The 21,744-nt window shown below is 39.6% G+C and overlaps 1 protein-coding gene across 1 annotated transcript in view; it reads right to left on the bottom strand.

The window, feature by feature from the left end:
• Positions 1–8,479, bottom strand: part of adamts18 (ADAM metallopeptidase with thrombospondin type 1 motif, 18) — a 56,953-nt gene extending 48,474 nt beyond the window's left edge. Inside the window, exons 1-3 of the mRNA XM_005726311.1 lie at positions 8,100–8,479; positions 7,732–7,813; positions 6,860–7,173 (exon numbers count right to left, since the gene is read on the bottom strand). Coding sequence (XP_005726368.1) covers positions 6,860–7,173; positions 7,732–7,813; positions 8,100–8,201 — 498 coding nt within the window. The 5' untranslated portion in view covers positions 8,202–8,479. The remainder of the gene's footprint in view (positions 1–6,859; positions 7,174–7,731; positions 7,814–8,099) is intronic.
• Between the last annotated feature and the right edge of the window lie 13,265 nt (positions 8,480–21,744).

Here is a 21,744-nt window from a genome sequence, read left to right as displayed (position 1 = left end):
GAAATGATAGATAAGCTGATTCTTTTTCAGGCACAATCTTCAAAGACCACAGAAAGGCCACCTGTAAAGTTGATAGAGAAGACCTCTACTTATCTCTCTACATTAACACTTGTAAGACCTTACTAGATTAAAGGGATGAGCACTCTCTGCTAAACACCACTTTAGTTTTCACCCCACATTCACACATTTCTCATTACGTCACAGTCAGATTACAGGTTCAACAAAGTCACCTTCAGTCAGCAAAGTCGCTATTTTGTACATGAGAAAAACGTCTTCATTTCCTTGGATAAAGTCAGCACAAGCACAAGCTCTGTTTCTTTAGCAGCACAACTGTCATGGTAGACGGCAACTTTAGCTTGTCTCTGTATAAACTGCAGCCTCTTTTAAAGTTCCCTACCATGATATTATAAGGCAAATGAGTAAGTGCTTACATGCTGTTTAAGACTTGGGACGAGCGGTGAGAAGCCCCAAGCCGGTGATTACTGAGCTCTAAAGCACATCTGCACTCCAGCTCAGCAAAGAATCACGTGAACACAGTGTGTGTGGCGAACAGGGGGAAAAAAAAATCACACAGGAGCAAAGGAGAGCCCTCAGGCATCTAACTAATTCAATAGAATCACAATCTGAGTAATTATAGTCTGCTTATGTGAATTATGTGTGTTTAAAATGGGGTAAGAAATGGGTAAAGAAGACATGTTAATTTCGGAACTGGGATCAAAAGAAGAAAAGAGCCAAGCAGCAATGACAGGGCGGAACATTGGTTGAATTTCTCTATGTTTACTTTCAAATGACTGTATTTCCCAGCACAGTGGAGTTTTCTTATTTAAAAAAATTACTATCACTGAATTGGACCTGGACTATTTACAAACACTCTTATTAGTGATAGCATATATGGATAACTCTCTTCATGTACAGCTCATTAGAATCACAATGTGTCAATAGCCTGAGGTCACGCAGCCCTTGTTTACCCACACTAATTGCCTTTGAACAACCTACTGACACCCTCTGAGCATGTCTATGGAACAGAGAAGAGGTGGGCACACACAGAGTGAGAAACTGATGGTGTTGGTTGAGTCTTTTGTCGGTTGGAGCCCTTGGGCATGGGCTCGCTCAATTATCCCATGTAGACACAGCAGGGAACAGGAGGGCTACTCCCACACCAGTCCATAAAAATGGAAATGTCCTCTTTCAACGTGCCATTACTCTCTATAAGTGGGTTACAGTGCAGCTTTAGCACTTTTACTAACTAATATAGCACTACTGTGTTGCAAATGAGGCAGGAGTGTAATTCAAATCGATTCAAAGACTCTGTATAAGTCCCAACAGCAACAGCATTTACAAATCACTTTTAGCATAGCGCAAGTTTGAACTGCATGCAGTTGTACGACCAGACAGGCATGCAAAAGATTACAACATGCTGACATCCAAACTCACAGGTATTACAAATATCACACCTATACCATAGCTCTCTCCATTAAAGGTGTATGTCATGAGTCTTAATGAAGTTTTGAGGAACATAAATGCAAAAGTGAGTCATGTTACTTTAACTGGTTTATCTGTGATGATATCTGAAAAGGGTTTTATTTACTGCTCATTACTCTATTAACGAGGCAGTTCTAAGTTTTCTGCAGATCTGGACTGTTTTACAGCAGCACCAGTCAATGTGCTGCAGTGGTGACAACAGTAGGTCAGATTTGATGTATGGCCTCTGTTTGTAGAAGTTGCAGCATCCACTTGAGCACTTCAACAGTGGCCATTAGTCTTGTGTGAGAAAGACCTTGCACAGAATAGAAAGGACGTACAAGCACACACACACCATCCCACACCCATGCTGAGAGCCTGACCCCCCTCTCCTGCTGGCATCTAACAGCGGGCACTACATCACTGTCAGCATCCAGACCACCAGGGAAAAAGCTCCGGGCCACTCTACTCGTGTAGCGCCAAGATCTGAGCTCCTCTGTGGCCCGGCCCAGTCGCTGAATTATGGCCAAGCCAGGGAAGTATGTTGTAGTGGGAAGATGTTCCAATTTGCTGGGCTTTACAGATAATGGACAGGTACAAATAGCCCAAAAGTTGTCCGGAAATCGGTCATTCAAGTGTCACTTTAACTCTCCAAAAGCCTAAGGGATTGGCAGCACACATCATATATTGTCTACATTCCAACCCTGTGGATGAGTAATCATATGCTGTCTCAGCCCCATTAGGAGTCTAACAGGATTACAATATGTTGAATATTCAGCGCAAGCAAGCACTTCAATGTCCTGTTTGGCTAAATAGTGTCATTTTCAGGTTTATTTTCCCACACAACATCTTTGGGTAGGACTAATTTTTAAATCATCACTATTCAATAAAAAAAAACAACCAACTCTTGACTGGAATTTGATGTCAGTAAAAATTTAGCAAGAGACAATGTCACATTTTCACAAAAAGAAATGAAGCTCAACCTCTCATATATTCACAGTGTGAAGTGTTCAACAACAACAGAGTACATCCAGCATCAATAACAACGCCTGGGAAAAGAGCAAGCATCTTCTTCATGCCACAGGGAGTCCCACGCCTGGTGGAGTTGAACAGAGGGTGTAAGTTCAGCTCTCCTCTTACAACAGTCACCGGTGCTTGCCACAACCCTCAGAGCTGTGTCAACGATGGCTATCAAACACTGAGTTTGACCTTCCTGAAAGGATGAAAGTGAATGGAGGAAAGACAGAGGAGGTGTGTATTGACACTTTGTTTAATGTTTTTACTCTCACACTTGATTGTTCAAACACATCTTTAAGCTATAAATTGTGGTACCTGGGGGGTTGCTGGATCATTACGACCCTAATAAAGATCCAAGAGGTCTCATTCATGAGGTTAACAGACATGTTATGAGGAAATTACGGCTCAGTAGTGTGTGGACAGTCCATTGACAGCTGTGGGCAGCTCTGGACTGCCTCTCCACCTACAAAGTATCAGCTGTCAAAAGGGGTCAGTGTCAAAAATATGTAGTACTACTTGTCTGTGGTCTACTTATGGTTGTGCTGTTGTTTGTCCATCAACCAGCCGCAAAGAAGAGCAAAGTTATAACTTACAAAGTGTTTGCAGGACTGCTTGGGAGCATGTTTGTATTGGGTGAAAACCTTTGTCCATAGGGTCCATAGGCAAATACTCCACAAATGGATACAACCACAGTAGCATAAATTGACTGACCAAGAATGTTCTTCAAGTCAGTGTGCAATGTGGTTTCACCCAAGTACTTGACCATTCAGAAATTCAACAGTGCATCGGTTATAGAGACAAAATGTCTTGGTTCCATGACAAAAATCCAAAGGTGCTTTTCCCATGAGACTTCAGGTTATTGCAGAAAATATACTCTGTGGGAAATGAAGGTATATGATATTTTCACGACTACCTACTTGTTAGCAAAAGGCTTCCCTGGGACACATATTAGCTTAGCCTGGGACACAGGCCTCATTTAAAGTATATCACTTTAAATAGTGGGGTACATGTCTGATGGTCTTTATTTTAAAAACTGACAAAAAACGGACAGACGTAGCTCCACTTAAATGGTCCTATAATGGCCATCTACACTTTACCTCTTCTGCTTTAACTATCAAGTAGAAACAATAGGTCATTGGGTAGCATGTTTGCTGCATCAACTTATGAACTATAGAAATCCTAGAGAAGAAAAAATGGATTAGCTTATCTGGACCTAAGCCAATGAAGACCAGAGAGCTCAGGCTGACTCTGACCTGGCCTGTCGGGTCTTGGGAAAGGTTGTAGTAAAGGTCATGGTCAGCTATACCACTATCTGATATAACCAGCCTAATGGGGGGTGTATTTGACGCTTAAACATTTAAGTTCTGAACACTGCCAAGTCACAAACAATGCTATTTAGAGCAGTCACACTGCTCAAGTCGAAAATGTTTACAAATGTACCACAATATACTTCACAAGGTACTGCAAATTTACTACAAGGCAATGCATCTTAAACCACTTCAAACCACTTTAACTGTGGTTTAAGATGCATCATGTGTTAATGTTGTATTTCTAAGGGTTGGCAGAGAATAGTACAGGCCGGACAGAATTCAGATCTGCTGTGCTTACCCAGTAAGGAGTTTCCTATCCTGGGAAGGTGCTAGAAAGACAAAGGGGAGCTATAAATCATTTGTTTTCTGGACTCACACAGGTGGTGAGCAGCACTGAACTTGAACATTGTAAAGACCTGTTAAGAGTTCAGGTTAAGTTCCACCAACCCCCACATACACCAATGAATAGAAAATTTAGGTCAAGCAGCACAGTGACCTCAGACGAGAAACCTTCAAAAGAAGAAAGAGAGAAGACCCCCTCCCCAACCCCCAACGCCATCCACTTCTCTTACAAATCAGAGAGCATTACATCTAAAGAGGCATCCTTTCATCTCTCATGCAAAAGTGAGGCAGACAACTTTGGTTCATTCAAGAACAGAAGGTGCTTTTACAGGTCATGGAGAAAGTGATTAAACCCAACAAATAACACCATGTTCAATTAATAAGGATTTACAGTAGAAAATCCCACTATGCAAGTCATTCATCCAGCTATCCCACTCTGCTCTTAATACCACCCTGGTCTTCATTTTAACAGTTGAATCCCACTCCCATCTGTTGAAAAAAGAAAATGTCCCAGCCCTTATTTGGCCCGGGGTCTGGTGCTGAAACCTCTGCTTTTATTAAAACGCAAGGTCCACAGCTCTGTTTCAGACACTGTCTTTTCCCTTTTCTTCCATTTCCTTGTTTCTGTTGAAAGGAGACAATGAAACAAAGCACGAGAAAACGTTTTTCTTCCTATCTCCACCTCACTTCTTCTCACCTCATTTCTTCTCCAAAGCCCTTTGACATAAACAGAGCCCATCTCTCCAACTCTCTATAAAGAGACTATCCAGCCTCCCTGGGAGCTTGAACCACAGACAATAAATTCACATTACTCTTGCACAACACTTTCTCTCGTGTGCTGCCTCCCAACCTGACCCAGCTCACTTTTCATTCATTACTTTACCCTCTTTTCCATTTTCTCTCTTGTATCCTTGTCTTCCTCTTTTTTTCTTCCTTTCTTCCTTCAACCAATGTCTTTAATCCCACCTTAATCTTTTACTCAAGCCCATCAGTGCAGTCAGCACACTTGAATGACTCTTTCCTCATTTATACCTAATCCAAATTTTCTAAGCAGAGGGCTAGATGAAAAGAAGGGGTTAAATGTCTTTATTGTCCTAAAGCTCGTAGCAATTTAACACAGACAGACTGATTTTTACAAAGAGACAGAGTAAATGGTTGGTACCAGAGTATCTTTTCAGTGTACTTGTCATTGTGTCTTACTTAATTATTTTATTTTGGAGAAAACTCTGTTTATCTGCTAGAAATATAACGATAACAAAACATCCATCAGTGGCCCAGTGGTCAGACTTGAAGAGGAAAACAAAAACTTGCAAATGTTCAAGAAGAGTGAAAAATAGATCAAAGTGTTTGTACCAACTCATTCAAATGCAATCACAACCCAATCACACTGTGTCCTCGCAGCTCTTTTAAGCGAACGGGTCAGTGGTGTTTTATTGTTAGTGGGAGCTAGCCTAATGAAAGGGACAATGCAAAGATTAGCAGTGCCAGCCAGGCGGCTCAAACTTCACCCTGGCTTTAATTGCTGTGAACAAGAGGAGATGTAGAGGGAGGGCAAACAGAGGACAAAAGAGGAGGGCAAGCGCAGGAGGAGTAGGTAAGACGAGGTATGGAGCTTAGATGATAAATGTAAGTATGGCATTTATGGGGGTATAATATGTCCATCTGGTCCATGCTGGTATGGCATGTGTCAAACACTGAATGTGATCTTTTAAACATCTAATAAACCAAAGAAAATAGTGAAGCTTATAGATGACCAAAAGGCACAAAAGACACACACTGCATGCCACTAGTGGATGTATGCATATGCACATGGACAGATTTCATTGTTTTGACTTGGTGGTAATTAATGCTTTATGAAAAGATTTACATTGTTGCATCCAGCTGTGTTTGTGGAGTCCCTCCCTTGAGTTTATGGCATCACACAGCAGCAGGATCCATATGAGCATCTCCAAAGCAAATTTTTCCAGAGTGCTAAAGTAACTAGGCTATCTGAGCTATCCCTGTCCTGAATCTTCTTTAGTAAAACTCACAAGGACCGTGTTGATATTATCTTGTAATCTGTAATGCCTTTTCCTAAATGTTGACCTATACCATTACTTACAAGGTACACCACTGGGCGAGTGGTTGAAGAAAACTGCCCTGAGCAATGGCCAAAATTACACTGTAACACAGTGGTCAAGGAAAAAGTGATGACATCCCTGACTAAATTATGGCCTTTTCACTGTACTGTCCTGTAGCAGTGTAACTTTTCTCTCTTCTTCTGCTCTTTTCCTTTTATTCTTTCTCTTATGTCCTCTCCTCCCTGTGTTCAAAGCAGTTCCAGACAAAGCACTGAAACTGATGCATACACTCATGGGTAATGATGTCATGTTACAGTTCACCCATGATATGACCAAAGTCTGACAATGGTGCATCAAAACAGCTGGAATGCTAGAGGAGACGAAGCATTCAAGGACAAATAAAGGCATGGAACTTGAGGTAGGGGTGGAGTGCAAAATCTGCTGTGTGACAGCCTTTTAGCTCCACAAACTTATCAGAAACTGAAAAGAAAAATTCCCATTAGGGTTGTGAAATTATCTAAATTGACTTAGAAGTGTTTTGTCAGCCTTTCTTGAACTAAGTAGAAGCATGTAATCAGTTTAAGAATAAAACCATATAATTGAGGTAAAACATAAAATGACTCAGTTTTTCATGTAACAAAAGCTCAGCCAGAGGTTACTGACACTTACCAGTCCAGAACATGTCGATATGGCTGCAGAGGAGGCCGACTGGTTACGGATAAATCCCTGATAAAGGCAGTTGTGAACCTTTGCATCATCCATTACTGTGGTGATGCCATTTGAGCTGATCATCTGCACAGTGAACCCAGGGCCAACCACAGAAGATGGATGCAGGTGAAGGTGCATGTCATGCCCAAAGGCAGAGAGGCGATAGTGCAGAGAAGGAGGCAAGGACCTTTTGCCGCGATGGCTTCGCCTGGTCACATCATGGGTCAGGTACGCTCCCTGAGAGTCCACTTCCACAGGGGTTACAAATACGTAGTCTGATGATAAGGGATGATAAGGGATAGAAAGACTACATCAAAAAATTCTGATGTCAAATACTTTAGCACAAAGACATCATGTTTTAACTACAATTTTCAGTATAATTTAGAATATGCATAATTTGACCAAGTGGTGTCTTCTTCCTTGCTTATATGTGCCAGTGGAGTCACCAAGGTGTCATTTTCATTAAAACATCTCTCTTTCATCATTGTTATTTTCAGTATCTAAACATTTCAATAGTATACCTCTGGAAAAAGTGTTGGGAGTAAACAAAAGTATGTAAATCACATTCTGGAAAGCGGAGGACAGAAAAGGGAGTCTTTGAATAAGTACTGCACTCACTGGTTCATGTAAACAAGCATTTCTATCATTTCCATCCACATAAGCAGTAGTCATGTCACACTGTGTAACAAGTAATATTCTTCACTGTTTAACACTCTGGTCTAGTAACTGATTCAATGTTGGCATTTATCTCACTTTATTCACTTTCTCCCTATAAACATGGAACACAGCCAGCTGGAAGAAACATCCTCAGATGTGAAAAGACAAGCACTCACCATGATTTAATCCGTGGCTGTTGCTGGAAGAATAGCTGGCTGAAACGGTGTGGGAGGCCTGTGAGCAGTAAATGTGCAGCGTCTGAAAGAAAAAAAAATCATAAATGGACAGGTAGCAACAGGTTACAAGCAGCAGAAAACTGGGAGCCAAAAGGGGATATCGAGTTCCTCTACTGAAATATGAGTTGCACTTGAGATTAATTTGGGATCACTTTTCACCGCAATGAATGTGATTAGACAAGTTTGTCGCTGATTTAGTCCTGCTGATAAGAGACAACTGCTTGTTTGTTTTTTCTCCCAAACTACACGTGCATGTGCTGAATTTAAAAGTGCACAATATATATTTTTCGTATGTAAGTGCAACATGCCTTGAAAATACTCCAGGACAAGAGGGTGGAGAGTAGCTTGACTGAGGTGCAGCCGACCAGCGGGATTGGTAAAGTCCATAACAGAAGAAAAAGGCAATCCATGGTGATGGCATGCAAGCTCACACCTCCTCCGTTACCTCCTAAATGAGCGCAAAAGTAGTAACCTGTGGTAGCGCATAGTGCAGTTGGCACGCATTGTTTAGTGGTTCTGTCCGCCTGCTTTGCTCGCTCAGGTGAAGTCGGAAAGTTGCAGAAGCCGGTGGTGCGCGCAGACGCGGTGCGCACACACGAGAGTGTGTATGTGTAAGCATGTGAGCGTGTGTGGCGAGAAGCGGTGGCCAGCGGTGTCGGGGATCACCGGGAGGAGCGCTGACTGAGCATTCAGCTCGGCTCTGAGAGAGTGGGCCTGCGGGATGGAGCACAAGTCAGCGGCCGACAGCCAATCAGCGCGCGGCATCATTTACCACGCGTAGATAAAAGAAGAAAAAGAGATTCTCCTCTTGACAGCGGCTGGGCTGCTGGTGCCTTCAGAGGCCGCCGGGAAATTTAAGCTTTAAAAGTTGTGTGAGCCGATATTTAATCAAAAGTTGGCAACATCAAAGATCTGAGCGGCATTTCGAAAGGCAGATTTTCTTTGTAAGTACGAACTTTAAACTTACAATAACGCAGATTTATTTTCAAATACACCAACAAAGATGAAGCCAGATCCCACTGACGTTTTTGTTTGACCATGGAGAAAAAGAGAGACAGCGATAACTGAAGTAGTTTTACTTAAGAAAACATAAATTTAAAAGAAAATCACAATAAAGGGAGTGCAGAAAGAAAAGTGTGGAAGTTAGGAATTTACGGCAGAATCCAAGGCAATCAGAGAAAACCTCCTTATTGTGGCTGTACATAAACAACTGGCAACAAATATGAAAGATTCCCTGAATGCAGCTAAAGGCTCAAGGTTTCATTATTCTGCTTTGACATGAGAACTGCCCGGGGTCCCCGAAGTCTGTCAGACCATATTAGGTTCCATTTCATCTGCGAATGTGAAACTGTCAGCAAAGTGTTTCATCTTGTGGTTGCAAATGACATTGTGCTTTCATCACATTATACTAACATTCCAACAAAAATAGTACTAAGCGTCAATAAAGCCTGTGCCAAAACAAGAAATGGCCGAGTTAAGACAAATGCACAAGATATAAAAGAAATACAGAGCTTGGATTAAGAAAAGCAAGCATTAAAGAGGTTTTAAGAGCAAACTGGCTGAAAAGCAGTTTGTGCCAAATTGCCACACAAATGAGCACAAATTGATTCAAAACCGTGGACTCGTGAACCAAAATAATTCTGGCAGTATTTGAGGAAAATCGTGCTTTACTGATTTCCCCCTATTTGCGGCAGTGTTAATGACTATCCAATTACAGTAAATAAGGCAAAGTGGTTGCTAACTCTTTTGACATTTAAAGAGGAGGTTGTCACTTGCCTGCATTAATTTGCAGCAATTAATACAATGCATTAGTTATTGTGAATAGATGACAAACACCTTGATATTTTGCTGCACCAACAGAAACATAACTGAAGTATATTGTCAGATCTCTGCACAGATATCAACATCACAAAGCATATTAACACTTTGTACCACCTCTTTGTTTGGATTGAATTATGAATCGCATTGTCTTAATAAAAGTACTAAATAACTGTGTGGGCTATTTAATCTTATGTTGCAAGTATGTAGGAAGTAACTACCAAATCATCTTACACTTGCTTCACTTGCTTTCCTTCAATAATGGTGCGATCCGGGCTCTGAGGAGGCAAATCCAGTACTGATAGAGTTCCACTGTGTGTTTTTCCATCTGGTATGCTTTTATTGTTTTGGCAGTGTGTTTAGGGTCATTGTCATGCTGATAAATAAAGCCATTCAGATGCTTTCCAAAACGTATTGGATAGAGGATCAACTGAATGACTGTACCTTTCTGCATTTATAAGCAGAACCCCAAACCATGAGAGAACTTCCACTGTCTTTTACAGATGGCTCTAGACACTTGGTGTTGTACCTCGCTCTTGGCATTCTTCAAACATATTATTGGAAGTTTAAGCCAAAAAATTAAAATCATTCTTTGAGACCTGTTGTTACTGATTTTCAATCAGATTCTTTTGTGTAATTTGATATATCTCAGCCTTTTCTCTCCCATGAGAATAGTTTCTTTACCGCCAGCCTTCCATTGACACCATTTTTGATGAGACTTCAACAAATAGCAGATCAATCAATGAAGAATCGTGTCAGGTCTTCACTGGATTTTTTTTCATGTTTCGTAAGGACATGACTTTCAGATAGTTTTTAATCTGCCGTAGATAGTTTTATGGCCTGCCATTTCTTCTTTTGTCCTCCACTTGTCCGGTTCCCTCGTATTTTTAAGGTCACACTGTGTCATCATTGTCATCTTTTTATTACATTCATAGACATAGAAACAAATTATGTGGTCGTCTAATACATGTAGAGGTTAAGCTTTGCTATTTTATGCTCGAATGACAAATCTCAGTGTTAAGTCGCTTAAAAAAAAGAAAAAACATCTCTCTAAAAATGGTAAACAACAAGGACTAAAGAAATATCTCCATTAAAAAAACTTAAAAACCTTCAGGAAGGATGGAGAACTATTACTAAAGACCAGTTAAAAGAAAAAAAAATCTAATGCATTTTTCTTGCATTAGGAAGAAAATTTTAAACACTTGTCTTCTGGACAGAACTGCATAATATTATGACAGCAATAATTTTTATAGAATTCTTTCTTGTCTACTGATGGAACTCAAACTATAGTCTATTTGCACAATTCTGATATATAACCCAAGAAACCTCAGACACTAAGTTCAGTAGCACATTTTGTTGTTCTTTGGTGCTCTGTACTTCTGTGCTTGTCTTGTTGAAACAACTGACAGCCGACAACGCCAGCCCTCCAGTTTTCCCCGCACCTTGGAACACCAGCTGTGCCAAGAAAAAGAAAAAAAACAACAATCAAACCAGACAGAGAATTCATGAACCTACGGCAGTGGAGGCTCTCCAGAAGGTAGAAGCAAAGAAAACGAGGGAAGAAAAAGAGTAAGATGACAAACAATCAGTTATACTTAAGTGATCCAGAACTACCAGCTTGTAAGCATATGGGGTATATTACCGTAGCAAATTAACCAGCCTCTGATTTGAAGGGACTCGCAGTCCCATCAATGTAACAGACAAACTGTTAATAGAAGCACATCTAACAGGATGTGCATTACAGACAATACAACAGAGTATTCAGAAAAACTGTCAGAGCATCCAGGACATTCTGGCAGAAGTAAAGATAAAGCTAATAATCAGTTATTCATTAGCTGTTATTTATCTGCAGTGAGCTACATCACTTGACTGTCTTTCAGTTCAGCTCCAAAAACTGTCTCTCTGTCTCTAACATGTTGATTTTTATGTATTTAACACAAAAAGTGAAGCTTGAAGTAATTCTGGGTTGTGGGGATAGTGTGGGAGCAAGTGTACACCATGGTGCAAACTTGGGTAGGTTAGGAAACAAGCCTTGATTACATGTAATTATCTTCTTGTAGTATTTCTTTTTCAACTGATTAAAACAAACAAAAGCACACACACACAGGAAAAGCAGATGTGGTTATGAGATTCCAAAGCCTACACTTGGTGAGGTTTCTGTTTTTCTGCGTCTTGAAATAGTATTAATAATTCAACATATTTTAGTTGAATAGTTTTTTATTGAAGCAGGATAGTAAAAGCTGAAGCTATCTTAAATATAGGAATGACTGAATTGTTGGATCCCATTAGAAGATGTAAAACATCTTCTAAAAAACCTTACTATCCCTAGCATTTTTTTTAATATACTTGGCTTTCAAGACCTTCCACCCAGTGTCCACAGAAATTGGGAATAAACTCTTAAGTTATATGATATAGGTTATTTCACTGGCTTATTACAGCTTATGTTTGTCATTACAATGTAAAATGCAGTTTTGGTGGCCCTAAGTGTCAGTGTAAGTGCCAGTGATTTGAGGTTGCTGGAAAATTTCCTGCACTATACTGCACTTCAGCAGGTAATTGCACTGTCATCCGCGCAGTCTGATGCAGAGTTCCTGAGGAAATAAAACCACAATGTTTCTCTGAGTTCTCAGCAAAGATTCTGAATGATTGTAGATGTAATTGCTCATTTGACACTACAGCGCACTTCTTAGTTTCCATTGCCAGAGCCATATAAAATGCAGAAAATTAGAAAGAGGAAAGATTTGTGGTCTGAGCGGCATGATGTGGTTCTCGTCCTTCGTTCCCTGCTATTTCTGCCTCAGTGTTAATCTTTTTCTCTTAACACGGACGCCTCACTTTCTCTTCCACTTAAAATGTTGTTTGCATTGTTGGTGGTGGCTACAGATGTTTTCAAATCTATAATCTGAGTACTGTTACACCCCAGCACACCGCAGCTTGTTGCACTCTGCCACTGTGTTGAAAGATGATGTGCTTATTTACAGCATACTAAACCCACTGTCTAAAGCCCTTAGCAGTCTCTTCCTTTCTCATCATGTCTCTGCCCCAGTTGGGTTGTTGAGTTACCAGGGTCTGTCAGGCCGGTCTGTTGTTTGTTTCCCAAAAGCGATACAACATATCCAGTTACAGCTGGAAATATAAGCAGTTAGATTTCCTGGCCAACCCAGCTGCCGGGGACCATATTGAGACCACATCTATCCTCTGAGCCTTCTGTACTGGGAACAAGATGTGGAAGGAACCAGAGTAAAGAAACTTTGACAATTTGATGGTATCTCAGAACTAGCAGATGTATTGTACTCAATCATACACAGAAATAATTGTACTTGCAGCAAAACATGCCTGAGAACAAATATTTGAAAGGTGGCTTTCAAAGTTCTTCATCATCACAGTGAAAATAGCCATATCTGCATGACCCAGATCCTCTGTCGAACCTACAATTGCACTGAGCTCAGTCTAATCTACCATAAAAGGGGCTAATTTGAATCTGTAATCTGTGTTATAAAATTGAAACTGATTTGCAAATCACTGTATTTAATTAAAACTAGTAAAAGGAAACAAGTCAGTTGTTAAAAATCTGAATTTTGTTTTATTTGCTGAAATTAAACCCCACTCTGATTTTTAATTTCATACCAGCTGGAACTGTAGTTTATCATTTTTTTTGCATCACCTCTTCTTTTATCAAAATCTTTTTTGGAAAAAAACCACTCAGCTCCACAGCTGTAAAGCTGTAAAGTGTTTAATCTCTGGGCTCTACCAATAGGAGACACTTAGGAGATAGTTAGACAGTGGCTCTTTCTGTGCACTACCTATAGGCAAATCTTGTCTCTTTTTCTCTACTTGTTGTCCAACACTAAAACTAAGTTAACATTTAGTCACAGTTGTAAACATCAGATGGTGTCGAAGCACGAAATTCTGTCCCAGTAGGTGGAATCACTGCACTTCAGGCCAATTTTTTTAAACAGTCTGTTGGTGGAACACAACATAAATTTAGTAAAAAATCACTAATAAAGTATCTAATTTGTCATTTATTTGTGAAATTATATTGAAATGAACATTGAATTGTTTAACCAAAGCCCAATATGTGGCTCAATTCTACAACACAACTTTGTGCTTTGAAAGTGAGCCTTTGGTTTAGGGCTTAGGCTCCACTGCATTGATGTCATTCATCACTGCTTAAGCTTTTCTCATTATACCGTGCCATATAGTTACCCACAGGGAAGACCCATTTAGGGTTGGTGCAGAGCTGGCCAGAAAAGCAGATGCATGCTGTTTCTAATCAGATGTAGAACCTATTTACTTAAAAGTCAAACACTTCAGTGAAGCCTTAAAAGGCCCAAGCTGTAACCTCAGGAACATGTCAGCTTTTTTCCCCTGATTACGTCTCTTTTCACTTTTTGTTTGTTTGTTTTGCCTGTCACAAGGCACTGCTTTTTCCAGCACGTGCCCCAAAACGTACAATTCCAGTACCAGACGTTCCTCTTCTCTCCTCATCGGTCCTTTCCGCCAGTATCTGGTCCTCATTTCAGACCTTGTAATTTCCCCTCCTGCTTGTATCTGCGGGACTTTTTGGGGTGAATTTCTGTCTGTTTGTCCTTCCAGGATTATTTTAAGCCATGTCAGCGGTTGCCACGGTGGCAGGCATTTCTTTCCCTGTCAGTCGCGTCTTGTCCTTTCCTGTCCTGTAAGAACTCTTCTTCCGTGTGGACAGAAATAGACAGAGCATGGGCTAATCACGTTCAGAACATGTGATAATGTTTCAGTTTGAAACTAATGTCATCAAATCACGTTCAATGATTTGAAATATGTTTAGATGATGTCTACACAAAAAGGATTAGAATGCAAGTTTATTATTAAAGCTGATGAGCGCAGATGCAGCCTGTCCATGCACACACAGTATGTCTCTAAGAGTGTTTGTTGGCAGTATAAGTAGTCAGTGTCACTGATAGTCTCATTTTTTGCCGAATACTTCTTCTGCAGTCCACCTTCTGTTGTTTTTCTCTACCCCACACAGAAATGAAAGATGTGAAATGTTATAGTTTAGCTCACAGATGGTCCATCTAAGAATTCGGAAGCAGCATCTGGGATATCAGTCATCTGGAAGCAGAGAACCGTGCAGCTTATGGCTCTGCTCTGAATATCTGCCCTCAGATTACAGGCTTTTGGAAAGGATTTTAGACTTGTTTGTCTCTCCACATTACTCTTACAGAATCTTTTATGTCTAAACTGTGAATCATTATAATTGACTGTTCATTAAACCCCTCTGTCAAACAGAGATTTTGCATTCCAAGCTTAACCATTTTAAGTAGGCACGACAGGTCTGTCAAGCTTTGGATTTCTCAGTCTACACGCTTGAGTGTTTGGAGGGTTGTGTGTTTTCTGGAACCTCACCAACTGTAATCACAGCAGTGAAAGTGCAATGAGTGGATTAACGTATGTGTTTACATGCCCTACGTTATTTCCTAAAGTAATAAAGCCACATTTGTTTGTGACGTCACAACAAGTGATGCTAAAAATTGCATGTACGGTAGTAATGCGTCTGTTCTCTCCCTACTGTTTTTCTCCCAGTTCAATGTAGGATGACTAAAGGACAGTTCAGGTTAATATCAACCCGTCATATTTCCCAATAATGTCTCTACTGTTGGTCAGATGAACTTTTCACATTCACTGTAGCGTTTCAGAGAAAGAGCTGGGTACTGGGGAGTAAGTAAAACTGAAAAGATGAAGGGAGCTTACTCTAGTTGTGGAATCTCTACAACAGAGCTGGAGAGCCACAATCTATAGTAGCCTGCAGCAGAATAATAGTGTATCAGTACCATGCGGATCGTGCAGTACATGCAACGTTTTGTAGTTTTGAGCGCCTTAATTGTTAAACAGAATAACATACTATACAAAATAGAATAAAATGCTGTAAAAAGAGAATAAATTACTTGTTTAGTACACATAGTACACAAATCAGTTGGTAACATCACACAGGATATATCCTGTGTAATAAAACTTATAAATAAGTCAATAAACTTATTGATTAAATGCCATTGATATCCAGATGAAACACATCCATAACTTAAATTGACAATGCCACATTTACTGTGTTTGAAAATGTTTCTTTGATCTAATATCTGCTATTGAAATACTTTTTTTGCAATGCACACTACACTTAATCAAATTGGTTTATATTGGTACATGCTTTTTCTTATTTCTCTGGATTTTTCTTCTGGCTTCTCAGACTGAGTTTTGCTATAATCACACAAAATCCCGTGTTTTCTTAAAACCCTGTGTTTCAGCTTTAAACTGCTAAAGAATGCTCAGAAAGAGGAAATGGCAGCTCAGCTCAGCTCACAACTTGCCAATGGGGGGGATGAGATAAATACATGGTTTACATGCAACAGTGTGCATATCTGAGGTGGGATTCCCCTACTTTCACTTTGAAGTCAAAGGGATCATTACATGAAAAAGGAGATGTCATCAGTTGTCAGCCAGGTGCCCTGAGTCGCGAGCAGCCAAAGAGACCGTTTCTATCAAATCAGCACCCGGGGTTTCTGCCTTTGATGACATCAGTTGAGCCTGTGCAAGTGGAGGCGCTAACTGCCCACTGAGTGTGAGTTTGATGAGAGTTTGTAGTGAAACAGAGTGAAAGCCTGCTGCTCTGTGGCACTGGGACAGTTTATCTTTTTAGTTTCATTGTGCCTCTGTCATACAGTATGTAGACATTCATCTGATTCATCTGTATACAACTACACAGTTTTCCTAGCTGGTTTTTATAAAGCAATATGCAGGACTGTAGGTACCATAGGACTGTAGATATGTTTTCATGAAAATGCATAAAAGCATTTATATTCATATAACACACTGGCTTTTTAACTCTTTGTGTGTCGTCAGTTCTTTCTACAAAATAAAAACAATTTGAAACACAAAGAACAGACTTTTTTAGTTATTTAAACCATACATCAATACTTGTTCATCTAAAAAATCAGGATACAAGAAGGTAGACTAAAATAGACTGGTAGACTAAAATGAGAACATAAAGAATATACCTATCGATCACTTATGGGGTTTTTTTTTTGTTTGTTTGTTTGTTTTCTGTTCTAATGTGGATTCAGCCTGTTTCTGTTACTCGTCTAATGAAAGAGGCATCAGAAGAGCCAAGTGCAGTTACAGATACCTCATGGAGGAGTACTTCAACAAAAAGCTACACAGCCAGTTCCAGTGACAACACTCTGCTGGACACACTTAAGTTCTTTGCTGCTTTTGACCACCAGAACAATGAGGTCAGTGTATATCCTGCATATTCAGGGAAGAATGAGGTCAGATCTAAGCAAAAAGTAAGTAAAGCAGCTGGGCCAGAGCTACAAGTACTGAAGCCCTTTGCAAAGCAACTAACAGAGGCATTTGCAAAGACCTTTAACCTGAAGCAGGCTGCATTTTCCACCTGCCTCTAGTCAGCCATGACTGTCCCAATTCCTAAGAAAGCAGCAGCTGTAAGCAGTACCTGTGAGGATGTCATACATATGATATCCTCACAGGTTACAAAATTCTACTTTGACCTCATAAACATGAAGCAAACATTTTGAATTTATTTATTCAAATAATTATTATTTATGCTTGGTATAAGTTGAATCTGTACATATCAAATAAATTTCATTTGGCCAGATTCCTTTAAATGTAACATTTACACACTTGAATGAAAATGTGCATAATCAAATTATTTACATTCAGCATTTTAGGCAAGAAAAAACAAACAGCACCTGGAACAGATAAACTAGAAAATACATGGATACATAAATCTTCTTCTAGAGAGTGTGTGTGTGTGTGAGAGAGAAAGAGAGAGAGAGAGTGTGTGTCTCTTTGTCACAAATGCGCTTGATAATAAGGGTGGGAAGCCACACTAACACCCACCAGGAGCCACAGGCAGCAGGTGAAGGAGGGAGGTGAAAGTCCCAGACGACCAGAGGAACCTCCCCTGATAAGGACGAGGTCCAAGCCAGGGAAAGCCACCAAGAGAGTGGGCCAACAACCACACCAGAACATCCAGCCACGTACCTCAGAACCAACAGGCACCCACATCCCAGGGAGGGGCAGAAGCGTCCAATGGGGAGCAAAACCATGTCCCACAGTCGCCAAGGCTCAGCAAGCCCCAGACCCAGGCCCAGCCATGCACCATAGATCATTCACTCTCACCCACCTAGTAATAATACACAGAGAGAAATATAGACACATACACACTTTAACCGCAAAATTCAAAGATGATGCCACCATAGTGGGACTCATAACCAATTACTTTGAGACAACCTATAGGAAGGAGGATCAATGCTTGGTTAAGTGGCACTTCTAGTGTATAAAAACTTGGACTTTAACATGAAAAAAGCAAACAAGATGATAATTGATGATAACCAAGGCATACTGAGGACTCTGCTTAGGGCGCAAAAAGGTGGGGTATTTCAAAATCCTTCTGGTCAGCAGACCTCGCAAACATCTCCCATCAGGTGAAGAACCCTGCAGAGACTCTACTTCCTGAGGACATTCTCTGATGAAGGACAGTTTTGACAAGTGCTCAATAAATAAAGTTAATGTAATAAAGAGTGAACCAATGGCAAAGTAGCTGAAGTGCAAAAATACCATTAGCTCAGTTCAGAGTCAGGAGGCCTATTTTCATTTTAGCTTCCAGTGAGTGAATCTGCGTTAGATGCAGGCAGGCGGGCAGGGGGGTGGCACACTAAGAAGACGTCATTCATTTGTGGCTTGAATGAAACAAATACATTTACTTTAATCATCGATTAACAAGTAGCTGACCCAAACTATCTGTATATAAACAGCATTAAATGAATCCTGACGTCAAAGAGTATTATTAAAGGGCTTTCATGTTTTAGCGTCTTTTAGCTCACTGTTTTGGTTTGGAAGCCTGACCTTTACTGTATTGGTTCACTTTCACTATTCTCAGCTAAATATTGAGATCAGAACAAGTATTAAAAATGAGCTAAAGCTAAAATGTAGATATATGTCCCAGAATTTTTCTATTTTAGGAATTTTTCTATTTTTCTATTGTAGCGTAGCAAGTTAGCATATGCATAAACACAAATCTCACCTTTTACAGATCTTTTTTTTTTTTTTTTTTTAAATAAAACCAGTAATTGTGAGATCAGTGTTTTTACACTTTCTCCTCTGTGGACCATAAATGATTGTGTAAAATCACATTTCCATTTTAATAGTTTCAGCGAATAAGGTGGGTCTCACCAAAGCTATCAAGACTGACCCCAAGAGACCCATAAATATGTTTAATAATTTAAAGATCTGAAATAAGGACTCTAAATTAAATACTTATTACAGCCACACTTATGATATTATAGATCAGCTTACTCTAAAAACAAAACTTGAAATAGGCACATAAAAAAAGAAAGAAAACAATATCATTGTCTTTATATTAATGGAACTCTCATGTTTTTTGACAGTCACAACTTAAGTAAGCCTAAAATATTTTCATGGGAATTTGTCATCAGGGCAACACAGAAGCTGCAGTTTTGAAAAAACAAAACAAGCAACCATAAACAATCATCTTTCTGAACGTAATCTAGTATTTTTAATGCCTAAACTTAACAAAGAAAAAAAGACTCTATTCTTAAAATTCCTAAATTCCTAATGAAATATGAAAACATGCAGCATATATGACTCAAACCTGGTCCTCTAGTGAGAGCAGTGAGAGGGTTATTTAAACAACCAACTTGTCTAGGCTCCAAGTATGAAAGTTTCCAACATTTCAAAGTGGAAATTATAAATTTAAATCAGTACAGTGGCCAGACAGGCGAAAAATGTTGTTCGGGGACATGAAAAAAATATTGAGAAATTCATGTTCAGGAACACCAGAAAAAGTGGAAAATCTGTATCCAGAAACAGCAAGAAGTCATGACTGTTTCACTGCTTATTTAAACAGTTCAGTTCAACTGGACCTTCAAGATGGCCTTGGGAATATCAGCCCTTTAACACTGTTTGATCTGGGTTAATGATTGACCAATAGTGCCCTAACATCCTTTTTCAAAACATTTTTTTTGTGTAAATATAATGTAAAATGGCAATTTTTCTAATAGTAATTTCCTGTCCTGATCCACCAAATTACTGTTCTTGACATTCTTGGTTTTCATAGCAGCCTCAATCTAATTAATCTAGATGAGTGCAACAGAACGATGACTTCATCCAAAAGGTTAGGTGGAGTAAAAATGTAAGACATTTATTTTAAATTACAGTCATTTTTCTGGGGGAGAAACCTCAGACATCACTCCAAAAAGAAATTATTGGTAGGATCTCTCCAAGTTTTCTCCCAGTTTTTAAAACGTAACCAGGTGCCTGTGTTGTTGTGTTTCACTGGAAACATACGTAACCCTGCGAGGAAAAGATTTGTGAATAGTCACTGTACAATGAATTAACAGACTTGCCAATTATGCAAGCCTGCATAAAATATACTTACAATCATCACTGCACTGGAGTTTAAAAATTGAACAAGCTTTGAGGAAATAGCAGAAATACATGACATCAGTCCAAGGCAAGTAGTAGTGTTGTATTTTACTCTATCAGCACAGTTTATAAATTATACTTGATGTTTGCAAGAAGAATGCATGCAAATTTGCGCATTTCTAGCACTTTGTAAAAGTTATTTCTGCACACTACAGGTATTGGTGTCTTCTTCTGTCAATGAATTTATACAGTGCATGGTGTTGATAGTGCAAATAGTTCAGCAGACAAACATAGGAAGGTTCTAACTGTTGTGGCGGGGCTGGGCAAAGATGACTGGGCAATGTTTAAATACGCTGTTTAATTCTAATTAGGTACGGTCTGGTGGTGCCCTCGGGTCCCAGTGTATGTGCCAGTCTTCCCATACACACATACACACACTGTAATGTCTATTGCCTCCCTCAACAAACCCAATTCTATGTTCTTCATAAAAGTCTCCATAAACTACAACACAGGGACTATTTCTTGTAGAGTAACCTGCCCTAGAGTAAAAAAGTTGCAAGAAAGACAAGCTGGTTCATTTGCAGTTGCAGAAATGGCTCTTTCTAAGTTTTCTATAGTGTTTTTTTTCCTGTATTTGCCATTGCAATGCACATTAATTTTGTTCTTCATGTAAATCAGATATTAACAATTTTTTGCTATTCTTCTATTCTCCTCAACCCAAGTGTAAGTGGTAGGAGAATACTGTCCGAGATAAGTAACACAGACATCTTCCAGTTCAACCACTTTCAAAATGTGTGCCCATAGCTTTGTTTGTAAGGGCTATTTGAGAGTCACTAGACACAAAAAGACAGAATTATAAAGTGAAATTTTGGGAGTACGGCCTGAATGACGCTATGGCATTCAGACATACAGCATCTGGACAACATAATGTATGAAGTAATTTGTTTTAAGCCTACTGAACCCCTACAGCTCATTGTCTCACTTAATGTTTCACAGTGTCATCTCGACAGGTGAAACAGTGCAAAACAGCAGAGGTATGAAACTTGTTTCATCCTTGAAGTGATGCTGGCTGCTTTGAAATGCAGCTTGAGCTTTCCTCCTAAATACTTTCAGGCCCACCCATCCACCCAGGATTAAAACACATCTGTCTTGGTAGAAATACCTTCTTATGAACCACTTTAATCTGTTCTCCTGTTACACCATTGTTGACAATAATATAGTATACAGTATGAAATGCATATATCAAATTTAAAAGGTTTGTGAGATTCTGCTCAGCCACAAAACCACTGACTGACTCACTGTTTTCATTTAGTGAGAAAAGCATTTCAGAAATGTTGTTTTGCCAAAAATATCATCTGTATTCTACTTACTATAGTTTGCCTGTATTTAATTCACACCACCTTCCCCAACACACACGTTGCAGTTAACGCTATTATTTTTGGATGACATGAACATAAAACTGAAAATAAATGTTTCCCACTTGAACACTGTATTCCCAAAAGTGCTACAATAACTCCAGAAATTGGTTATCAGATAGCAGCTCGTGCTTATAAATTTCATGCTCCTTCACTAGATCACACAAGGACACAGATGTCAACACAAACAGGAATTTGGCAGAGGCCAGGACTGTCAAAAGATGACTCAATAGTGTATTTGGACTAGCATTGTGTCTGTGATAAGAGGGATGACGGTGAGGCT

Source organism: Pundamilia nyererei, unplaced genomic scaffold (genome assembly GCF_000239375.1).
Source record: "Pundamilia nyererei isolate P.nyererei 1_Seehausen unplaced genomic scaffold, PunNye1.0 scaffold00019, whole genome shotgun sequence".
Taxonomy (NCBI): Eukaryota; Metazoa; Chordata; class Actinopteri; order Cichliformes; family Cichlidae; genus Pundamilia; species Pundamilia nyererei.
This window is presented reverse-complemented; position numbering and strand designations above follow the sequence as displayed.